The sequence below is a fragment of the Canis lupus genome, chromosome 1 (genome assembly GCF_011100685.1).
Source record: "Canis lupus familiaris isolate Mischka breed German Shepherd chromosome 1, alternate assembly UU_Cfam_GSD_1.0, whole genome shotgun sequence".
Lineage (NCBI taxonomy): Eukaryota > Metazoa > Chordata > Mammalia > Carnivora > Canidae > Canis > Canis lupus.
This window is the reverse complement of record NC_049222.1, coordinates 75,089,113-75,109,266: the sequence shown is the minus strand read 5'-3', so window position 1 is coordinate 75,109,266 and position 20,154 is coordinate 75,089,113. Positions and strand designations below refer to the sequence as shown.

At 44.4% G+C, this 20,154-nt stretch overlaps 1 protein-coding gene across 5 annotated transcripts in view; it reads left to right on the top strand.

Moving 5' to 3' along the window:
- Nucleotides 1-20,154, top strand: part of NTRK2 (neurotrophic receptor tyrosine kinase 2) — a 327,349-nt gene that overhangs the window by 253,298 nt on the left and 53,897 nt on the right. For 4 of the 5 annotated variants that reach the window (XM_038526948.1, XM_038526949.1, XM_038526952.1 and 1 more), the window contains 2 exons: nucleotides 6,102-6,274; nucleotides 11,744-11,978. In XM_038526948.1, the coding sequence (XP_038382876.1) occupies nucleotides 6,102-6,274; nucleotides 11,744-11,978 (408 nt within the window). Of the gene's footprint in view, nucleotides 1-6,101; nucleotides 6,275-11,743; nucleotides 11,979-16,407; nucleotides 16,561-20,154 lie in introns of those variants that run through there. The other variant, XM_038526951.1, reaches the window with a different exon arrangement.

Below are 20,154 nucleotides of genomic sequence, written 5' to 3'. Positions count from 1 at the left end.
ACACCCTGGCTATGAATCTTGTATTTGAAGCTGTCACTTGGTACATAATTAAAGTCCTTGCAAAGGCCAGTTACATATGATCAAGTTAATATACACAGAGTGTTGGTTTCCAACATGCAATGAGCACTATGTGTGATCAATTTCATTAGTTTTTACATTTGTCGGGATACAGTAAAGCCACCTAATGCATCTTACTTAATTTTTAAGATCTTCTTTCTATCAAGCTCTATCTCTGAATTTATTGTGATATAGTCTTCCAAAGTTCACTTTTGTAAGAATTTGATAAAAGCTTCCTCTATCATTCTTTAGAGAAGACCTATAAGTTGGAAGAATCACATAGCATTGTGACTACAGCTTACTCTAAATTGTTACCTGTGAAACCTTATAAGAAGGGTGTCTGCCTTAATCCTATTTCAGCTTAGTATTGTTTTTCAATACTAAAGACATGTTGGCCCATTGATAGCCTATTGAGATGGCTCTTATAGAACAGTGCTGTCCAATAGAAGTACAATGTGAGCCACAAATGCAAGCCACATTCGTATTTTTAAATTTCTCAGTATGTACATTAAAAACATAAAAAGAAACAGACAAAGCTGGCTGTATTCATCTATTTTATTTGACTTGACATATCTAAAATATCATTTTAACACATTGCTAATATAAAAATATTAATGAGATATTTTATTCACTGCGAGTTTTTGAAATCTGGTGTGTGTTTTATACCTACAGCACATCTCAGTTTGGATTAGCCAGATTTCAAATGACCACCAGCCACATGTGGCTATTGGCTACCATATTGAACAGTGTAAGAGTCAACAGTCTCCATTAGTGACAGATCTTGACTCAATCATCCTGACCCAGAAGAACTTAGGCATATTGACAGACATCCTCATGTGTATTAGTCATTTCCTATGGGGGTTTTCTCACTGCCCTCCGTATTTTAAGCACAGCAATGAGCATTAGGCCTGATGAGGTCTTAACCATAATGATCTCTTCTTTTCCTATCCTTCACTTTAACTTTGTTTCTATGATGTTAAAAATTATAGGAGAAAAATATGAGCTCAGTGTTTAAAAAAAGGACACAATCTCTGTTTTACCTTGTGTCTCCCAAACCACCTGTACTTTGAAAGCATGATCATTTGTCATATCCTACAGCATCCAATCACACCAATGATTTCTAGTAAGCTCTCTAGCCTCTCCTACTAGCTTCCTATTAGTTAGCCTTAATATTTCATGGAAGCATTTGAGAGGAATGCTAATTTTCCTCTCGTTTTTTCCCAACTTCTGTTTTGCCTTCACTAGTTTCTCAGTTCTGTGCTAGTTTATTGCATGCTGCTCAATTCTTCTAACTCTGAATCAGTGTGTGCTCAAGGCAGTAACTCTTTAGCTCTAGACGAGACCTGTCCCTTGAGAATGTCTTCAGAAAGGATGGTAGCTTTGAAGTGTCAGGAAATTCACCAGGAACAAGAAGAAACGAAGCTACAAAGCAGACACCAGGAGTAAGAAAATAGCAATGCTCAATGATGGGGCAAATATGCCTGTCAAAGTGGAGGCAATCGTCAGTGAGGGAAGCTGCCACCTCATGTCCAATGCCAAGGACTCGGGGAACCAGCCAAGCCTCCCTTAATTGAGTAAAATGACAATCAGCCATGGTACGAAAACAGAGATGATTTTTATAAATAGGGTTGATAGCAGGATTTTTCCAGCTTCTGATTGCTGTCTGGCTGTGGTTCTACCCTTAGAAAAATTCTGTCCTTCGAGTGCCAAATTCAGAAGAGGCTTTTGCCCAACTTGTTACTGCCATATTTTCTGAATTTCTTAAAATAGAATTGAATCATAATTTAGAAAAAGGACCCAACAGGCAAAAATGGATGGGCTCATAGGATGAAGCTAGGTTTGTGGGATGCACTCACCTCATGAATAGTGAAACCTTTCTTAAATCCAAAAATTTTACTGAGGCACAGTTTCTGACAGACATTACACTAAGAACAGTCTCTTACTGTAGGATATTGCTTTGGGGAGATGGAAATGTTAGATGCTTACTAGCTGTTTTAGTTTGGTGTCCTCCTCCAAAGAAAATCCTGTCTCTCCTCCCTTCCTACTCCTCTACCCCACTGCCTGATTCTCTCTCTCTCTCTCTCTCTCTCTCAGACAGACAGACAGACACACACACACACACACAATCTAGCATTCTTGAATCAACACTATATAGCTAAACTTAAGAAAAGAGATTACATGCAAAATTTGTTCATGCTTTGTGATAATGGCCTAAAGGGGTCAGTAGCCTTCTCTAGCTCACTGTGAAAGACAGGCTGAGGCCCCAGAAATAAGCTGTCTCAGTGACACAGGGAAGCCTCCGAATAAGGAATCTTGATTTCTGAAAAGATGCTGCAGGCTTCAAAGGGCTTTTGGAAAAGAATGGTGGCACCTCTGGGATAGCCCCTTCTCATGGTGGGCCATCTCTATGCCTTATCCATGCATCTTTTGGCCTCCCTGGATCCTCGTGCGAGCAAATAGAATGCAGGCCTGGTTGTGGTTTTGATTTCAAATATCACTCTCTACCAGAGTCCTGGGAGGCATCTCAGCTTACGCTACCTCACTCAGTCCACCTCCTGACCCTGTGAAGGAGATGGTATCATTGCCCTCACTCCACAGAGGAGAAAACCAGAGTTCGGAGAGGTCCAGGGCAGAGTTAGAATTTGAACCCAGACTTTTCCAGTTCTAAGCTAGAACATCTTCTTTCTTTCATCTTCATCTCCCACCATTGGGAGGATCTGACCTTCCTGACCAGAAGGAGAACACAAGTCTTTGTGGCCAGCCCTCTAGGTGAGAGTACGCTGTGAAGTCTTCTCTCCATCCTTATATTCTCCTCTCCTGTCTGCTTTCTCTGCTTGTAGTTGGACCCATGTCCCACTACCTTTACAGATGCATGTTCACCTTTCCTTCCTTTCCAATGCTCTTTTATCTCTAGTTTGCATAGACCTCATGGATCAATGGTTCTTTTATTTGCCCAACACTGGATTCTGCTGTCAAAGGAAGTAGTGGAGACAGACACATACCCAAAACCATAATGCAAGTCCGAGTGCGAGAGATGTTCCCGTGTATTTTGCTCCCGGCCAAGACAACGTCCATCTCCTCCGAGTCCATCTGCTTCCCCTGTTATTTATTTATTTATTTATTTTTTACCTACAAGTTCAGCAGAACAACAAAATAAAAAACAGTGGTTGGATTAAAAAGCAACCAAAACCAGTCAGCAAGATAAGCACTTCACATTTTTCTGTGCAGCAGGGATGAAGGATCTTAGTTTGGATGGGTATAGCTCAGTTTCTGGAGCTTCCAGGGAGCAGAGCCCCAGATCCCAGGCTCTCAGCCTCTGTTCATTTTGTTATTAAATGAAGAAATGTGTGGTTTCCATGGCAATGGTCCTCCCAAAGTTTTATGGCCTCTCCGAGTACTTGCCAGGCCAAATCTACTCACTTTTCAGAGCCAGTGCTGTTAAGGGACACTTCTTAGAAAACCACATACTAACAGAGAATGGGAAACCCCACTGCCAGACCCTTGTTTTCAATCAGTATCTCCAGAATTTGGCATAAGAAACAACTGCCTCTAGCCTAAAGAAAACTATGGATATAATTTCTGTCTCCTTGAGTCAGGTCATCACTGGGGAGAAAGCTTCGAATCTGGCTAAAGGCAATTCATGAAAATGATAGATTGTAGCAGAAAAGACTTTGTGACCTTGCTGCTGCCTCTGTCATTTTAATGTTTCCTTGTCACTGATGCGAGGCAGGCCCTGCATATTCATCCGTGCCCTCCTGTGCAGAGAACGGCCCTGGGCAGGGTAAGTTACATATTGCAAGCTCATCGTGTGGTAGACTCTATGACAAGCCTCTTGGCCTCCTTTGGGCACGAAGGACTTGCTCTCTCGCTTGCTGGGAAGGCTCTGACAGACAGTTCTCAGCTGCCAGCAACCTGTGGGCAGTCCGTAAGTCCACTCAAGGTCACACTCCGTTTCTGGGGTGGCCTCCATCCAGGGGCTGACTGATAGGAAGCTACAAAGGCCCAGCCCCCTTGACTCAACTTAGGACAATTCTGAAGGATCATCCGGCAGGGCCAGACAAGGCCTGTTGACACTACATCACAGCTCAACCTCCCCCTCTGCCCAATCCCTCCCAGCAGGTGTTAATACTAAGAGCATGCCCCGAGAAATGTCTTGGCTGCTAATTTGCGTGCCAAGTCTTGTCCTTAAGAACTTGATTTGCCGTATATTCTAAGGTCTGTAAGTTGCCCAGGTCAGGAATCTTCCCTTAGGAGAGCAGAGTCAAGGCAGTGAGCTACAATAAGACCACCGGGGGCCTGGTGGTGTTCTCTGATCCTGGACATAGCGTGTTGTCTTGCCCCTAGTCACATCTGATGGATGACGGTGCTTTCATTCTGTTTCAGTGGTCAATTTTTTGTGAATATGAGGTTCACACTTGCCATCTAACACTGATAAGGAATTATTGCAGGCTCTGGAGAAGGGACTCACATAAGCCACCGTATGCCATATGCCACCTCTACCAAGAGGAATCCTCTGTGTGTCCCTTCTTGTCCCTTAATTGTTCCTGGTGTAACAAATTACTATATGGGCTTAAACAACAGAAATGATTCCTCACACAGTTATGATGCAAAATCAGTTCCACTAAGCTAAAGGGAAGGTGTCAGCAGAGCTGGCTGCTTCTGGAGGCTCTAGGGCAGAAAATATTTCCCAGCCTTTTACAGTTTTTAGAAGCCACCCACATTCCTTGGCTGATGGCCCCTTCTTCTAAGTCAGCAGAGTAGTGCCTTCTGTCCTGTCTGACCTCTGCTCCTACTCTGACATCTGCCCTCTCCCGACACCCCTACCCTTCTCACCCAAGGACTCTTGTTTGGAATGATGTGGAGCCCACTTGGATAATCCCTCCACATCAAGACCCTTACCTTACTCACATCTGCAAAGTCCCTTTTCTGTGGAAGGTAATATATTCATAGATTCTGGGGATTGGCATGTGGACGCCTTTGGGGGGGACATTAGTCAGCCTCCAACACCAGTGACTTATGCCCGAGTCAGGATTCCAGGCAAAGGGATTAACATGGGCAGAGGCAGGGAGGCCTGACCTGATGTCATGTGGGCAGAAAATAGAAGCATGGAAAGCATAGATTTCCTGAGAGACACATCAAGTGATCAAATTGGACAAGATGCAAGGGAGCTGGTTCATATAGCATGTGCATTTTAAGCTGGAATTGTAGTTAATTATAAACATGATGTAGCTCCTTATTTGCCCAGAAGCACCTGAGGCCAGGATTCGAGTCAGTGTCTTTATGATGCCACCATAGCTCTGGCTCTGTGGTTGGCCCAGGTCAAGAGTTCAGCTCAGGTGTGTGACATCAACAAACGCCAGCTTTGGCCTGCTGTGACACTGCGGTGTCTGGATGCTCTGAGAAGAGAACTGAGGGCACCAGGGCCTGGATGTCTTCATCTTGGCAATGTGACGGGCCTGCTTGGGGCTCACAGGACAGGGGCATTTCCTGAGCCGGCAGTGTGCGTGGGAACGTGTGGCAGAAAGCTTTCTGAAGTGTTATGTAATAAACCTGGCAGAACGATCATGTCCAGGCTGGAAGATGGGTGCATAGGGTTCATTATGCTCTTCTGTCTACCGAATATTTCCATACTACAAAGTGACATGAGCAGAAGTGAGCAGCACATCGCATCCTTGAAGGCATAACAGGTACCCAAATGGGAAGAGAAGCCTGTGGTAATATTTGGGTGATAACAAGGATAAAAAGGATGAAGACTATAAAAAACTCATGTCTGTTACTTATGAGGAAACATCTGTACAAGCGCTTCATAAACTGCAAAGCCTCCCATACCCATAAGGGACTTCTCAGTTTTTAATACAAACAGTATTTCCTCGGGAATGAGGCCATTTTCTGATCTTTTGTATAATAAATGAGATGAATTTCCTTCTCCAGGAAGCTTGGGGCCCACCAGAGTAACTCCTTCTCAACACAAGCTTCCCTTTGCTGATAGGAAGCTCAGTCTGAGATGTGTTGATTTTTCTTCCCTGTCTGCCCCTGGTCCCCAGACACTGAAGGATGCCAGTGACAACGCACGCAAGGACTTTCACCGCGAGGCTGAGCTGCTGACCAACCTCCAGCACGAGCACATCGTCAAGTTCTATGGTGTCTGCGTGGAGGGTGACCCGCTCATCATGGTCTTTGAGTACATGAAGCACGGGGACCTCAACAAGTTCCTCAGGTGCGGTGTGGGGGTGGTGTGAGGGGAGACATGGGAGGGGGCAGGCCTCCGTGGTTCTGATAGCCTGAGGGTGAGGATGGGGAGTTCTTGGGAGGGGCCAAGGGTCCCCTGGAACTTTTTCTGGAATGGCCCATCTTGGTTTCAACACCAACATGTTCTGCAGAGAAAGAAACTGAGGCCACAGAAGAGTGAGGGACAGAAGAAAAGAACCATTCCACTTACTCTTGGGTGAAGGGAGTCAAGTGATGCTTCTCTCTGCCGTGAGCAGAGGTACAAATGGAAGATGCTCATTTAAGACCATGAATGGAAAGAGGAAGCAGTCCCAGCAGTGTGGGCTGGGATCCTGGATTCTCCCTCCCAGTCTGCATCAGCGGCCATGTCTGCTCAAGTGGGTCTCCGACCCACTTGGCCCCAGCCGCCTTGACTCCCCTGGTAGGCCTGAGCAGACCCTATGTCATGTCTCCGGCCTAACATGTTGTTTTCTTTCTAACGTAGCTGCTTCTCAGCTTTGGAAGATTAGCAAGTGTGCTGCCTGTGGTATCTTGGTAGGTAGTAAAACTTAGGAGACACAGGAAAGATGTTGGCCTCAGTTTTGTTAACTGTAAAAGGGGCATAATAATATCCACCTTAATGATGAATGTCAGGATCATTGTGATGATAGGTAATCAATAGATATTGTCCCCAGAACCACAAGGTTGAGAGATCTGCAATCCTGGGGATGTTGCACCTCTTCTTTTTAAATTTTTTAAAATATTTTATTTATTTATGAGAGACACAGAGACACAGGCAGAGGGACAAGTAGGCTTCCTGTGGGGAGCCTGATGTGGGACTCAATCCCCCGACCCCAGGATCATACCCTGGGCCAAAGGCAGACGCTCAACCACTGAGCCACCCAGATGCCCTGATGTTATATCTCTTGTGTTACCATGCCCATTAGACCTCTCTGTTCTCCTCCAGTTTCTGGGGGCCCTGAGAGGGGCTTTCCATAGAAACAGGCATCAGGCAGCCTTGAAAATTCAGAAACTACAGTTTAATAAGTCCATCACTGAGAGAACGGTGGAGGAGGACAGCATGCTGCTGTGCTTAGAAATATCCTCATGTGGTTGGTACCTCCTGGATCCCTTTTACCAGCTCTAGGCTCAAGAATACACGTGCAATTTAGTTTGTCCTTTACTGGGAAGAGTCCCCCTTCTCTGCCTTGCTCATGACTATGGGGGTGGGGAGAGAATGCCAGATAAGATTAGGATTATGTAGCCTACTCTTGGTGCTCAGAGACAGTCATCCCGACACATTACATAGTGTCAGCAGTTTTTCTTGCAGGTGATAGGAGAAGGGATGAAGATGGATTTTGTCTTTCAGACCTCATGTAAAAGGAGGAAAAGAAGCTACATTTGGTGGAGGTCTAACTGTTCATAGAAGTATTTTTTTCCTGTTCCCATGCTCTATGCTACTTCTCTAATTAAAAATGGTGCTTTCCAAAAACATAGCGTAATACAACAAACGTATTTCACCTGGATGCAATTAAATGCTTCTGTGAGCTCACACTGTACTTGTGCGCATATGCATATGTGTGCATGTTGTAAGCATGTGTGTAAGTGTGTGTGTGTTGATCCTTTCACTTTTGGCTCAGCCAACCTCTCCCTAGCTCTCCTTCCTGCTTCCAGAAGGAGCAAGCACCTGATTCTCCCTGGGCATCTTGCACAAGGCATGGAGCTATTAGAAATCTCTCCCGCTTGATTTTAGAATCTGCTGAACTCTGGTAACAAGAGGTTTTCAATGCCAAGAATTAGGCATAGTAATGTACCACGAACTACACTCCATTCTCCCTTTCTGGAAGGGATGCAGCCCGTAAATGCCATGAACATGTCCCCAAGTGTCATTGGCACTGCCCTATAAAGACAGATGTCTGCAATTTCCTCTCACCCTTTTTATTCATCCCAAAGCCATACATTGAGTACCAATGTGGCCAGGCCCTATGCTGGGGTGGCTGGGAAATGGGTATAACACATAATTCTTGCTTGCAAAGAGATGCCAGTTCTCCTCTGGAATCTCTCCAGAATTCCCTTCCAACAAGAGGAAGTCAGATAAAGCTTTTTCAAGCAATAGCAGCTAGTATTATTGAGCCTCCTAAGCATTCTAAGCGGTTTAACTTGTATAAACTTCATAACCTATTATTACAATGATTCCCATTTTTACGGTCCAAAAAACAAAAACAAAAACAAAAACAAAAACAAAAACAAAAACAAAAAACCAACGTGAATCACAGAGCTGAGCTTCAAATCCACAGCCCCTGGCTGTAAAACTCAGAGCCTTAAGCACCGCACTGCTTCCTCGTGAGGTAGCCGATTAAAAAACTGAGAAAGAGGGACACCTGGGTGGCTCAATGGTTGAGCGTCTGCCTTTGCTCAGGGCATGATCCTGGGGTCCTGGGATTGAGTCCCACATTGGACTCCCCGCAGGGAGCCTGCTTCTTCCTCTGTCTGTATCTCTGCCTCTCTCTGTATGTCTCTCATGAATAAATAAGTAAAATCTTAAATAAAAAAAAAAATAAAAAAAATTAAAAACCACCTCAGAAAGAAAGTAGCATGCCGCAGGATTCTGGAGCTGGACAGTGTGGCTAAGTGCCGACTGTAACCCACCTGGGGAGAAGAAACCAAGGAAAGGTGAACAGCTCCCTCATTAGAAGTCCACTGAACCTTCCAGCTTCTCAAGCTGGGGTGCTAATGGCATTTTCCCCCCTTTTAAGGCACGTTCTCCCAGAAGAGTAAAATATGTTTTTATTTCCAGGAGCTGCAAGGTAACCTGGGGAATGAAGCAGAAGGCTGTTTTTTTTTTACTTTATTTATACTCCTCTTGAGAGCTTGTTTAGAATACTTGCCTGCCCTCTTTTTACAAGATTATCTGCTCAAAGAAAGCATGCAGAGGCTTCTCTCGTTAAAGGGAGGCTTGTCCAAAAACTCAAAAGCAAGCAGGGGACACGACTGGCTTAAAATGCAGAGGCTGGCCCCACTCCTGCACCCCTTCTGCGTGCAGAAGGCCCTGGGAGAAGTGCAGGCCTCAGGTGTCTCAGAGGACCCTGGAGCCTGGGGGTTTGTGCAGAGGTGGCCTGTGGCACCAGTCTCTACTGCTGCCTCTTCTCCAGAGTCTTTCCTATGGACAGAGTCTTGGAGGGGTGTAGGTGCCAGGGGCTGAAATAAGGTTCTGGCAAGTGAGCAATATCGTATTTCACTCTTGGATTTAAATCTATGAAGGTCACATCCTGGCCTGGATTCTCTGGATGTTTCAGGATTTCTCTTCCTTCGTGTGCTCTTCCAGGTCTCTGCTGGTGTTGAGGTCACAGTCAGGGCTTTGTCTCCTGCCATAGGGAAACCATCCCCCCTCTCCCTTGCCCCCTCAGGCTGGGGAGAGCAACTTTGCACCATAGCTAGTGCTGGCTCTCCACAAAAGCCACAAAGCTCTTCACAAGCAGAGTCTCCCTACTGCTCCTATCAGTGAGCTTAGGAGGGTGCGGTGGGGATGGAATGAGGAAACAGTGCAGAGGCGCTGCAGGTCACCTGAGGTCACTGCCAGCGTCTTAGGATTGGATGCAATTTCATTTTGGATCCCCAGAGCCTTGCCCACCACAGGGGAGCAGTTTTGAGGGGAAGAGATCCCCGAGGCATTTCCCCACACGGCTGGCTTCTCAGTGTGACGAGGGGCACATGGGGCTGTGGTTTAAACCGAGGTGAAGTGTGCACAAGCCCAGGAAGCTCCTCCCTGGGGATGGTTCGACCCAGATATTTAGAGATACGAGAGACCTACATGATCACCCAGCCTCATAGCCCTTTGTCTGTTTGACTGATGAGGACATTACAGACTGGGATGAGTTAAGAGGCTTCCCTAGTTCCTGATGGTGGAACACTCCCCTCTCCCCATCTAGTGCTTGTTCTGAGAAAAAAAGAGAGTGAAAGATTTGGAAATCCAGTGAAGGTGGAAGCACAGGGGCGGAGGGGGGAAAGGGGGCTGGAGCCCAGAGAAGGGGGCATGCAAATGCCAGTGGGGACAGTCCAACCAAGGTGGGGCTGGCCCGGTGCGGGGAGACGCAGAAGGAGCAGGGTGCTCTGGGATAATTCTGACCCTTTCTGTTTTCAAATACTCATACAGCTCTGGAGCCCTGCAGGTGGGATTGTCCACTTTAAAATCCATTTAAAATCTACTATATGGCTCAGTGGTTGAGCATCTGTCTTTGGCTCAGGTTGTGATCCCGGCGTCCTGGCATCGAGTCTCACATCGGGCTCCCCGCAGGGAGCCTGCTTCTCCCTCTGCCTGTGTCTCTGCCTCTCTCTCTGTGTGTGTGTCTCATGAATAAATAAAATCTGAAAAAAAAAAAAAAAACCCTTCTATATTTATTTTGAGTACTTCCAGCTGTCCTGAAGGAATCTTCATCCTTGTTTTGCCTCTGGTAAGGAGCAGCCCTTTGACTGCTCCACCACCGCTTCCAGAAGAGAAGGACCCTTTACTCTTTGCTCTCAAGCCATCAGGCAGCAGTGACACCAGTCGTGGCAGGACTCAGGAGCTGGGAGCAGGGGACTAATGGGGCTCAAGGCTCGTCTGAGATGAGGACGCTCCTCTCCCTGAAACGTGTGCCGGTGTTTAGATGCCTTAAGTCATCGCACAGCTGGGAGAAGGCCAAGTGTATGAGATAGAAGGAAAAGAAGATATACAATACCATACACCTCACCCCTACCCCCGCCATAGTGTAAAGAATAATGTAGGCCCAGGGAAAGAATCAATGTGTTGTGATTCCAGAGCTCTCCATGTGGTGGCCAGTACACATGTGGAGCTGGAGGTCGAGGGAGGCGTGGGCAGGAGATGGGATTTTCTACAGGGAATGAATGTCCAGGCTGAGGTGCCCTGGGATTTTGCTCAGTTGGGCCTGAGGGAGACAAGGGCAGCTTGTTGAGACCGAGCCCAGCTGCAGAGCTCTGGCCTAGGTGGGGGTACTCAGGAGGCGTTGGCCCGGGTGAGGGGTGCTCAGCTGCAGCTGGGAGACGGGAGGGGAAGGCTGGGGCTCCCACTGGGGCATGATGACCCATTGCTCTAATAGAGCCAAACTCTCGCCCTATGTTTTGGTTTTGGTTTATTTTACTTTTGTTCATGTATTTTACTCCATTGCTTTTCAGTGGGCTCTGGGCTCTGGCCAGTGCCTGGCCCCATGTTAGCTCTGGAGCCCCCAAAACACAGAAGTGTGTGTGTGTGTGTGTGTGTAGGAGGGTACCATTCAGGCCCAGATGGCCCCGAGAATTATAGATTTCCTGGGAATTGGAGCCTGGGTACTCTCAAAGCTTTCGGGGTGCACTTGTGAGTGAAGCATCTCCCCCCTGCCCTTTAGCTAAGTCAGGCAGCCCTTGAGCTCCCACAGCTCATGGGAGACGGGGCCCCTGGAGGAGAGAGCTGAGGCTCCAGCCACACTTACCATGTCCTCTGCAGGGCCCATGGGCCTGATGCTGTGCTGATGGCCGAAGGCAACCCGCCGACGGAGCTCACCCAGTCCCAGATGCTGCACATTGCCCAGCAGATAGCAGCAGGAATGGTCTACCTGGCGTCCCAGCACTTTGTGCACCGAGATCTGGCCACCCGCAACTGCCTGGTTGGCGAGAACCTCCTGGTGAAAATCGGGGACTTCGGGATGTCCCGGGACGTGTACAGCACCGACTACTACAGGGTGAGTGGCTGCCCCCACCAGGAGTCCCCAGGGCCCTCTTTCCCTGTATTCATTTGCTGGGGCTCCTGTAACACAATATCACAGACTAAAGAGCCTGAATGGCAGATGTTTATTTTCTCTGAAGGTAAATGTTCAAGGTCAGGGTGATGGCAGGGTGGCTTTCTCCGAACACTTCTCTTCTTGGCTTGCAGACAGCACCTTTCTCTGCATGCTCACGTGGTCTTTTTGCTGTGTGTGCACCCCTGCTGTCTCTCTCTGTGTCTAAATGTCCTCATCTTCTAAGGACACCAGACAGATTGGAAGAAGGCTCACCCACAGTCTTGTTTTCACCAAATCACCTCTTTCAACACCCAAACACAACTATGTTCTGAGGTCCTGAGGGTTAAGGCTTCCATGTGCAAATTTGGGGGAACACAATTCACCCCATAAAACCCATCATGCTCTTTCCACAGTGCTCCAGAGCTGTGTGTGATATTTTCAAGAGAAAAGCCCTCAACATCAGGGTTCTGCCAGGGGAGCCCAAGGGCTTGTGGGAATTCCTGGATGACACAAGGTTAAAGGATTCTGGCATTTGTATTTGATTCTGTGAAATTATGCCTGGAGCCTTTGTCTGAGGGTGTGGCTGAAGATGAACTTTTTCACATAAATAACAGCACCACAGACCTTGGAAGTTCCCACCCAGAACCATCTTGGTTGAAAGTAGATTAGCTATTGGCCTTCTTTGTGAGATATAAGAGGTTCTTTCCTCCCCTCCTCCCCAAATAGTGCCTCCACTAGAAACACTAAAGGTTAGAGTTGCAGAAACAATTCAGATCCCCTGTACCTGGAACTGGTCCCTTTAGCAAGATAGATTTGGAACTTGGGGAGGAGAAGAAAAGGGCATTTCTGGAAACCCTGAAGTCATGACATTGAAAGTGAAGATTTGAGGTAATAGGACATTTCAAATCCTCAGTTTGGTTTTACTGTGGTTTTGCTTGATTTTCAAGGGCAGAGGAAGAAACTAAGAGAGAAAAGGAATAAACGTCTTGTGTGTATATAGCCTAAGATGGAAAACCATATAACTCCCCTAGCTTTCATAAGATAAGACTGGTAGAGACAATGCCTTTCCTCACCTTCATCCCTCCCTTTATGATTTATTTTTGAGGATCTTAGTCTGTTTCCTACACCCCTCTCTGCAGCCTTACCCAGTTCTCATGCCTCTGCATTTTAGTTAAGCCAACATCACTACAAGTAGTCTATGAAAATAAATCCAGTGCTTTGCTGCATATTCTTCTGTAGATTGTTTTGTGGGGTTTCTTCCTTTGTCACCTTGATAAGCATTGTCCACAGTCTGTGGGGCAAAAGAGAGTGGATACCAAACTGAAAAGGATTTTCTTGGGTGTCTCTGTAGAAAACAGGAGAATGGTCTTAACTACAAGTGTTCAAAATGGAGCTTTGAAGTACCTGTTGAGTCTAGAGATGACTAGTCTCTTCTAAATATCTAAAACACGGCGGGAAATTTTCCCTACTAATAGATGCATCTCTCCTGTTAGCTCTTTTCTTTTGGTGGGAGGTGGGGGTGAGGACGTTTCCCTGTCTCAAGAGATGAAGAACCGCTTGAGTGTTTCCCTAAAGAAAAACTCTGCTGTTCCTGACGAGCATCGAAGGAAGAATCATGTGGCCCAAGCAACAGCTTTCTCTTTAGCAGTAAGTTAATAAAGATCTTATAGTGCTTGGCACAAAATAAGTACTCAAAAAATGTTTTCAACTTTGTCATTATCCAAATGGACAAAATCATGCTTCATTCCCAAAGCCACAGCCTAGCCAGGTAGAGTCCAGTGTCCTCTCCTATAATCTCTAGAAAAAAATGAATCTGAGGAAAAAAGATAGAAGTGATCAGTAGTGGAAAGATCACTTAAGTAAAAAAACAATTTTAAGTAGAGGCACTCCAAAGGAGATACACAAATGGCCTATAAGCACATGAAAAAATACTCAACATCATTAGTCATTGGGGAAATGTAAATCAAAGCCCCAATGAGTATCACTTCACACTCACTGGGATTCTGTGATAAAGACAGACAATAGTAAGTGTTAACGGGAATGTGGAGCAATCGGAGCCTAGATACACTGCTGGTGGGGATGCAAAATGCTGCAGCTGCTTTGCAAATGGTTTGGCAGTTTCCCAAAATGTTCAACACAGACTCATCATCTAATTCTGTGATTCCACTCCTAGGTATATACCTAAGAGAACTGATCATGTTTTCACAGACAAATTTGTACATTAATGTTCATAGCAGCATTATTCATAATAGCTAAAAAACTGGGGAACACCTTAAGTGTCCATCAACTGGTGAATGAATAAATGAGATGTGGTGACCCATACAACAGGATATTATTCACCAGTAAAAAGAAATGAAGTACTGAATCATGATCCAACAGGATTGAACCTTAATGCCACCATTATGGTAAATGAAGGAAGCCAGACTTAAAAGATATAACTCCATTCATATGAAATGTCCAGAATAGGCAAATCCATAGAGGCAGTGAGTAGATCCGTGGTTGCCAATGGCTTGGAGGATGGAGAATGAGGAATGACTGCTACTGGATATGGAGTTTCTTTTTAGGGTGATGAAAATGTTTTAGAAGTGTATGGTGGTGGTGGTGGTTATTTAATATATTTACCAATATACTATCATTGAATATATAATATATAATGATAATATATAATAATCACTGAATGGTAAATATTATACCTTTATATTATATGTATGAATTATATCTCATACCTTTAAAAAAGTCTCAAAAGGACAATACTAGCAAAATAGTGACCATTATTATGAACATAAGAAGTTAGTCTGGATAATTTATACACATTATAAAAGTACTATCTTTTATCTACTTTATTTTGTTACCATTTACTAAAAAGAAAATCTGCCACTTAGGTGACATTTTCCCAAAGTATTTTTTTTTCTTAATTGATCAGAGGAAATAATAATTTCCAGTTTCTTTGTCAAATGTTCTTGGAACTATTTTAATCATTAGCAAATGTGCTTCAGATGCCACATTTATGTATCCCCATCCCCCACCCCTGTCTCACCATGAATACTCCCAGCAGTCATGGCTGGGAGATCTATATGTTCATTTGGCTATTTGTTGTTCCCACTAAGGATGAGGAAAAAGAAGCAGCCTTACTTTGGACTCTATCATAGGTGAGGATGGGCAGGAGTGGGCAGGAAAGCAGATGATGGATGTAAGAACTGACAATTTGATAGTAGCCTCGGAAAACAAATAATAGTTCACTTCTTGGTTCCATGAAACTATTTATTATCCTAGAAATCATTTGTAGAATATTTTCACTTATTAAAAATATCCAAATCAGTGGGCTCCATTTTGTTGGGTTTGTTCAATGCACAAACAGAAGCTATTGCCAATTCTGCACCTGAACTCTAGCACCATCTTTCAGTGGCTGTTTCCCAAAACATTCTTGCTTTCCCACTAGTTATCCACCTGCTGGGTCATCTCTAAGCTCTACCTCAGGCCCCTTCCCATTGTGGCATCTTTTCTTTCTGTCACCATAGCTGGGGAATGTGACTTCTTTAAAGCTTCAGTTTCTTATGTGCAAGCATCTTAAGGATGTTTTTCTTCATTATTCTCCTCCTGTCCTCCCCCAACCTGCATCAAACCCCAGGGTGAGGAGCTGCTTACTGTAGCTGGTGTGGGCTGTCATCACCAATGTTAAAAATCTGTTCTGTCACAGCAATAGGGGAGGATTTTTGTATTAGCCAAAGCTCCCTTATCTAAAAGGATGATGATTGGTCCTGGAGTCAACTAGGTTGAGGAGTAACATGTCCCTTATCTAAGCAAGAGCCAAACCCATTGGCAACCTGAGCCTTCTGCTCATGGTGCCTTATGAGCAGCCTTGTGCAGCTCTGTGCAATCCGTGGCAGGAGGGGCATGTGGCAGCTGTTCCTCCGTCATGGGGGAGCTGGCAGCACCAGAAAATGGCTGCCTTAAGGCTTCTACCCTGTTACAGCTGAACTAATTATATCCTCCCAATGAAGGGAGAAATCGGAGCAGTACATTTGCATTGAAACCAGCCTGATATGGTGGGTTCAAAATTACTCTAGCATTTATGTCCTCTGAATTGTTTTAATTAGCAGCTCTGCAGTACCAATCTTTTATTTGGTTTTTATTGCTTCCTTCCACTGGCAAAACCTAGCACTTAGGAAACATCTGAACCAGATTTCTGCCTGTCAGAGACCTAGGATCTCACTCTACTTGGTCATTACTGGGCCAAAGTGGATCTATTGCAACTTTTCTAATGTGCACTTTGGTGGTTTTCACTGTTTGGGTCCAACATGTGCTTAAAATGAATGTGATCTGTTGGTGAGTAGAGAGCCTAAAGATCTGAAATTCAAGCTTTTAAATCTTGTTCTCCTTTCGGCTTTAGCTTTACATTGAAGTGGTAAGAAATCCTATCCTTTAATTCATCTTCCACTTAAGGAGGAAAAAGAAGGAAGCAGAATAGGCAAATTGATTTATGGTGGACCTTCAAAAAGCAAATGACTATATATCAGCTAAGCAGGGCCATGATCAGAATCCTGAAGTATTTAAGTGACACCAGTGACAGTGACTAAGAAATCGTCTTCAGTTGCTCAATACCAGTTTATTAACTGCAGAGAGAAAAGAAGATGGATTTTACTGAAATCAGCTGATGTAACAAGTAGCAAGAAGAACTGATTTGAATTTTAATATCAACTGGAAGATGAAGTCCTGAACCTCAGAAATGAGGGGAAGACATGTAACTCCAGAACCAGACAAACACGTGAGACATAATCAAGAGTTTACTTTCAAACCTTGGTATTGAAAATAATGTGTTTATTTTTAAGGAATATTTTTACATAATATGAGCACTTCTAGATAAATCAATTGACAAATAGATTGATTGATAGATTGATAGAACAATCTTGACTCATTCCATAAATGTTCTTGGTGAATTGTTGTGTAAAATACCAATGTCATTCCCTCTATGAAGAACATAGAGGGTGCTAATTCTTAAGAGGCAGTTCCTATTCCATCTCCTCCCAGACTTCCTCCAAGCAGAATAAATACAAATCCATGATACCTCCATGCATCATATAAATAAGCAGTACAACATAGTGTTTAGACAAAGTTCATACATTATGCTATGTTGTACACCTAAAACATTGTGTGTCAACTATATGCGAATTTCAAAAAATATATCTGACTAATAAATGCATTCTCACTTATAAACAAATAAATAAGCATTATAGCATAGAGCACATTGCACCAGGGAAATTTGTTCATATATGTGTCTTCTCACTACTTTGGGAGCAGGGAGAAGACAAGTCTTAACACATCTTTGTATCTGTAGAGACAAATGGGCATGTGTCCCTGGGCATGGCACATATTGGGCCATCAATGCATGATCGCTGAACAGGATACGTATCAAGAAAACCCTTTATGAGTGTGACTTTTCAGCCCTGTAGAAGAATAAAGAAGATACTCGGATTTGCAGATGGGCCTGGCCCTGAGGCTAGAAGTACTGGCTTCAGGAAGTAAAGGTAGGGATATAGGGATGTCCTTACTTCCGACTATTTTTTTTTTTTTTTTAGTAGCAATCCCAGAGCTAAAATTTATTTGCTCTTATACTATAGTGAAAAACAAAAAACAAAAAACAAAAAAAACCAAAAAACTTCCTCTGGTATACTCTGCCTAGAACCTTTGAACCAGGCACATTGTTCATTTTAAGAGGCAGCAAAGTCCCTTCCTAAAAGAGGAATGTCCTCTGTGTCATTAATTCTTCTTTGCATACATCATTTCCTTATTTTCCCTCTTAATATATACTACACAATTGCTCAACTTCCACATGAACAGTTAATAGACCTTTCTATTAGACTTCTTTTGATTAAAGTGGCCCCAGAAACTTAAGAGCTTATTTATTTTGTGAAATCATCTTCCATTTATGTTTCATACCACAGTCAGAGAGAGCACAGTTCAGAGGAACCTGTCTGCTGGGGAGAAATCAGAACATTGAGTTCAGACGAATTCTATATTAAACTGGATTTGCATAAATTATTTCAAGATTCTAAATTGGCTTAATTTGTATTCAAGCCTTCCTAAGAGCCTTTCACATATGCTTTGGCGTAGCAAAAGGGTGGGTGAGTGTCCTTGCATGCATCCATTCATTTTTTGGACACAGATGTATGAAACAGCTACTATGCGCTAGATGCTTTACGAGATACTAAAGGCATCCAGATAAAAAAGACATGTGGGCTGTGACTTGGAGTTCCTGCCCATGTAATAACGTGATAAATGCTGTATTAGAGACATGTACACAAAGAGGAAGCCACCAGCCTACTTTGGGAAATCAGAGTAGGGTTCGCAGAGATGTGACATTTGAGCTGGTATATAAGATATGAACCCCAAATTGTTCTATTGGCAAGAGGGCCCTGGCCAGGTGAGGAGGGAGACATTGTTGGCATAGGAGGAAGCTATGAAAAGAGATGGTAGTGTAAACATCATGGTGTGTGGCCAGGGAATGGGGGCCCCTCTGCCTGCAACCTTTGCAGGCAGGCTAACAAAGTAGGCTGCTGAAGCTATTATCAGATTTCTCAGGGACCTGTTTACCATGCCAAAGACTTTGGACCTGGTCCTTTTGGCAGCAGGGAGCCACTGAGAGTTTTTATGCCAGAGAGAAACATGTCAGATTGCATTCTGTCACCTTATGAAAGTAGATCTGCCCAACGGACCCCCAAATCCCCACTCCTGTATAGCAGAACAGCGTCTCTCAAACTGGGTTCCCTGAGCTGTCGGGGGGGGGGTGTTTGCCAGTGAAAGAGATCGATGATCACCAAGCCTAGCGATCGTTTTCCTTGCTGCAGAACTCCTCAGAGCCTTTCATCTGTCACTGTTTCACTTCTTGAAAGGGGTATGGAAAGTGGCCGAAGCCAGCAGGGAAGAGCTGGCCTGCTAATTCTTCATCCAGGTCCCCTGGACCTATTCATTTCCCAGGACTAGTCAAGACTGTTAGCAGGACATGGAATAAATCTCCCATGTTTTTTCAGGCTCCTGAGTCCCTTATTCCTGAGATCACTAGCCTGTTCATTTTGTCCATAAAAGTGCAACCACAGAAATTAAGTGAGCTGTTAGGTGTCTGGGAACGAAGGTAGGCCATAGTTCATCGGCTCAGATGGGCCAGAGGGACTCTGATTCCTCCAGGTGCTGAGAGGCATCTTTAGCAGGTACTTCCTCCCCCTTCTCCCCTGTTTTTGAAACAGTCAGGCTTTAGCTTTGTCACACTCATGACATTCCATGTTTTTTTTTCATCACTGAGATCAGAGCCCCTTAAAAGAGGAAGCTGGCAACAAAATGTTAGCGGGGGTATGGAGGAAAGAACATCAGACTGAGGTCCTAAAGGTGAAGGTTCAAATCTTATTTCTCTTTTCTAATCTTATGCTTCTATCAATGAAGAATGAATTTAACCAAAGGTATCAATATGCTACTAGCAGTGGCGGAAACAAATAAAGAGTCATTTTCGCTTAATGACAAAGAGTTCACATCACAGGTGGGCAGTTTCTGGTTGGCTCCCAGGCTGCCCGGTGTCAGAGCTATGGACTGGCACTTGATAGTTTCTTGGTCTTTTCCTCACGGCTGCAAGATGGCTGCAGCAACTCCAAACACATCCAAACTTCACTTAGAGAAGAACAGAGGCAGAGCAGCTTCAGGGAGCAGTTTCTCCTTGCATACACTCTTCTCATCAGAAAGTAAATCTTTCCCAGAACATCCCCTCTGCAGACTCCTCCATTCACTTCCCAGGTCACAGGTGGGTCAAGACTAAGAGGGGGGCAAATTTACAGAGATCAATGGCTTGTTACTAAACACCTAGACAAAACTGAGATTCTACCACAAGGAAGAAGGAACCAAGAGATTTGTGACCTTTCAGTAAAAGACTTAAACAAAACTGTGATTCTACTGTGGAAAGAAAGGAAGCAAAAGTGAATGGCTTTGGAGAGAATAAAGAAAATTATGTCATACTGACCTTAGTTACCCTCATGGCCTCTGTCTTTTTATTGGAAGTGAGTTCCTGCCTTTAAAGTTTGTTGGAAATAAATAAATAAATAAATAAATAAATAAATAAATAAAGTGTGTTGGGAAAACTGAATTGAAGTGGCAT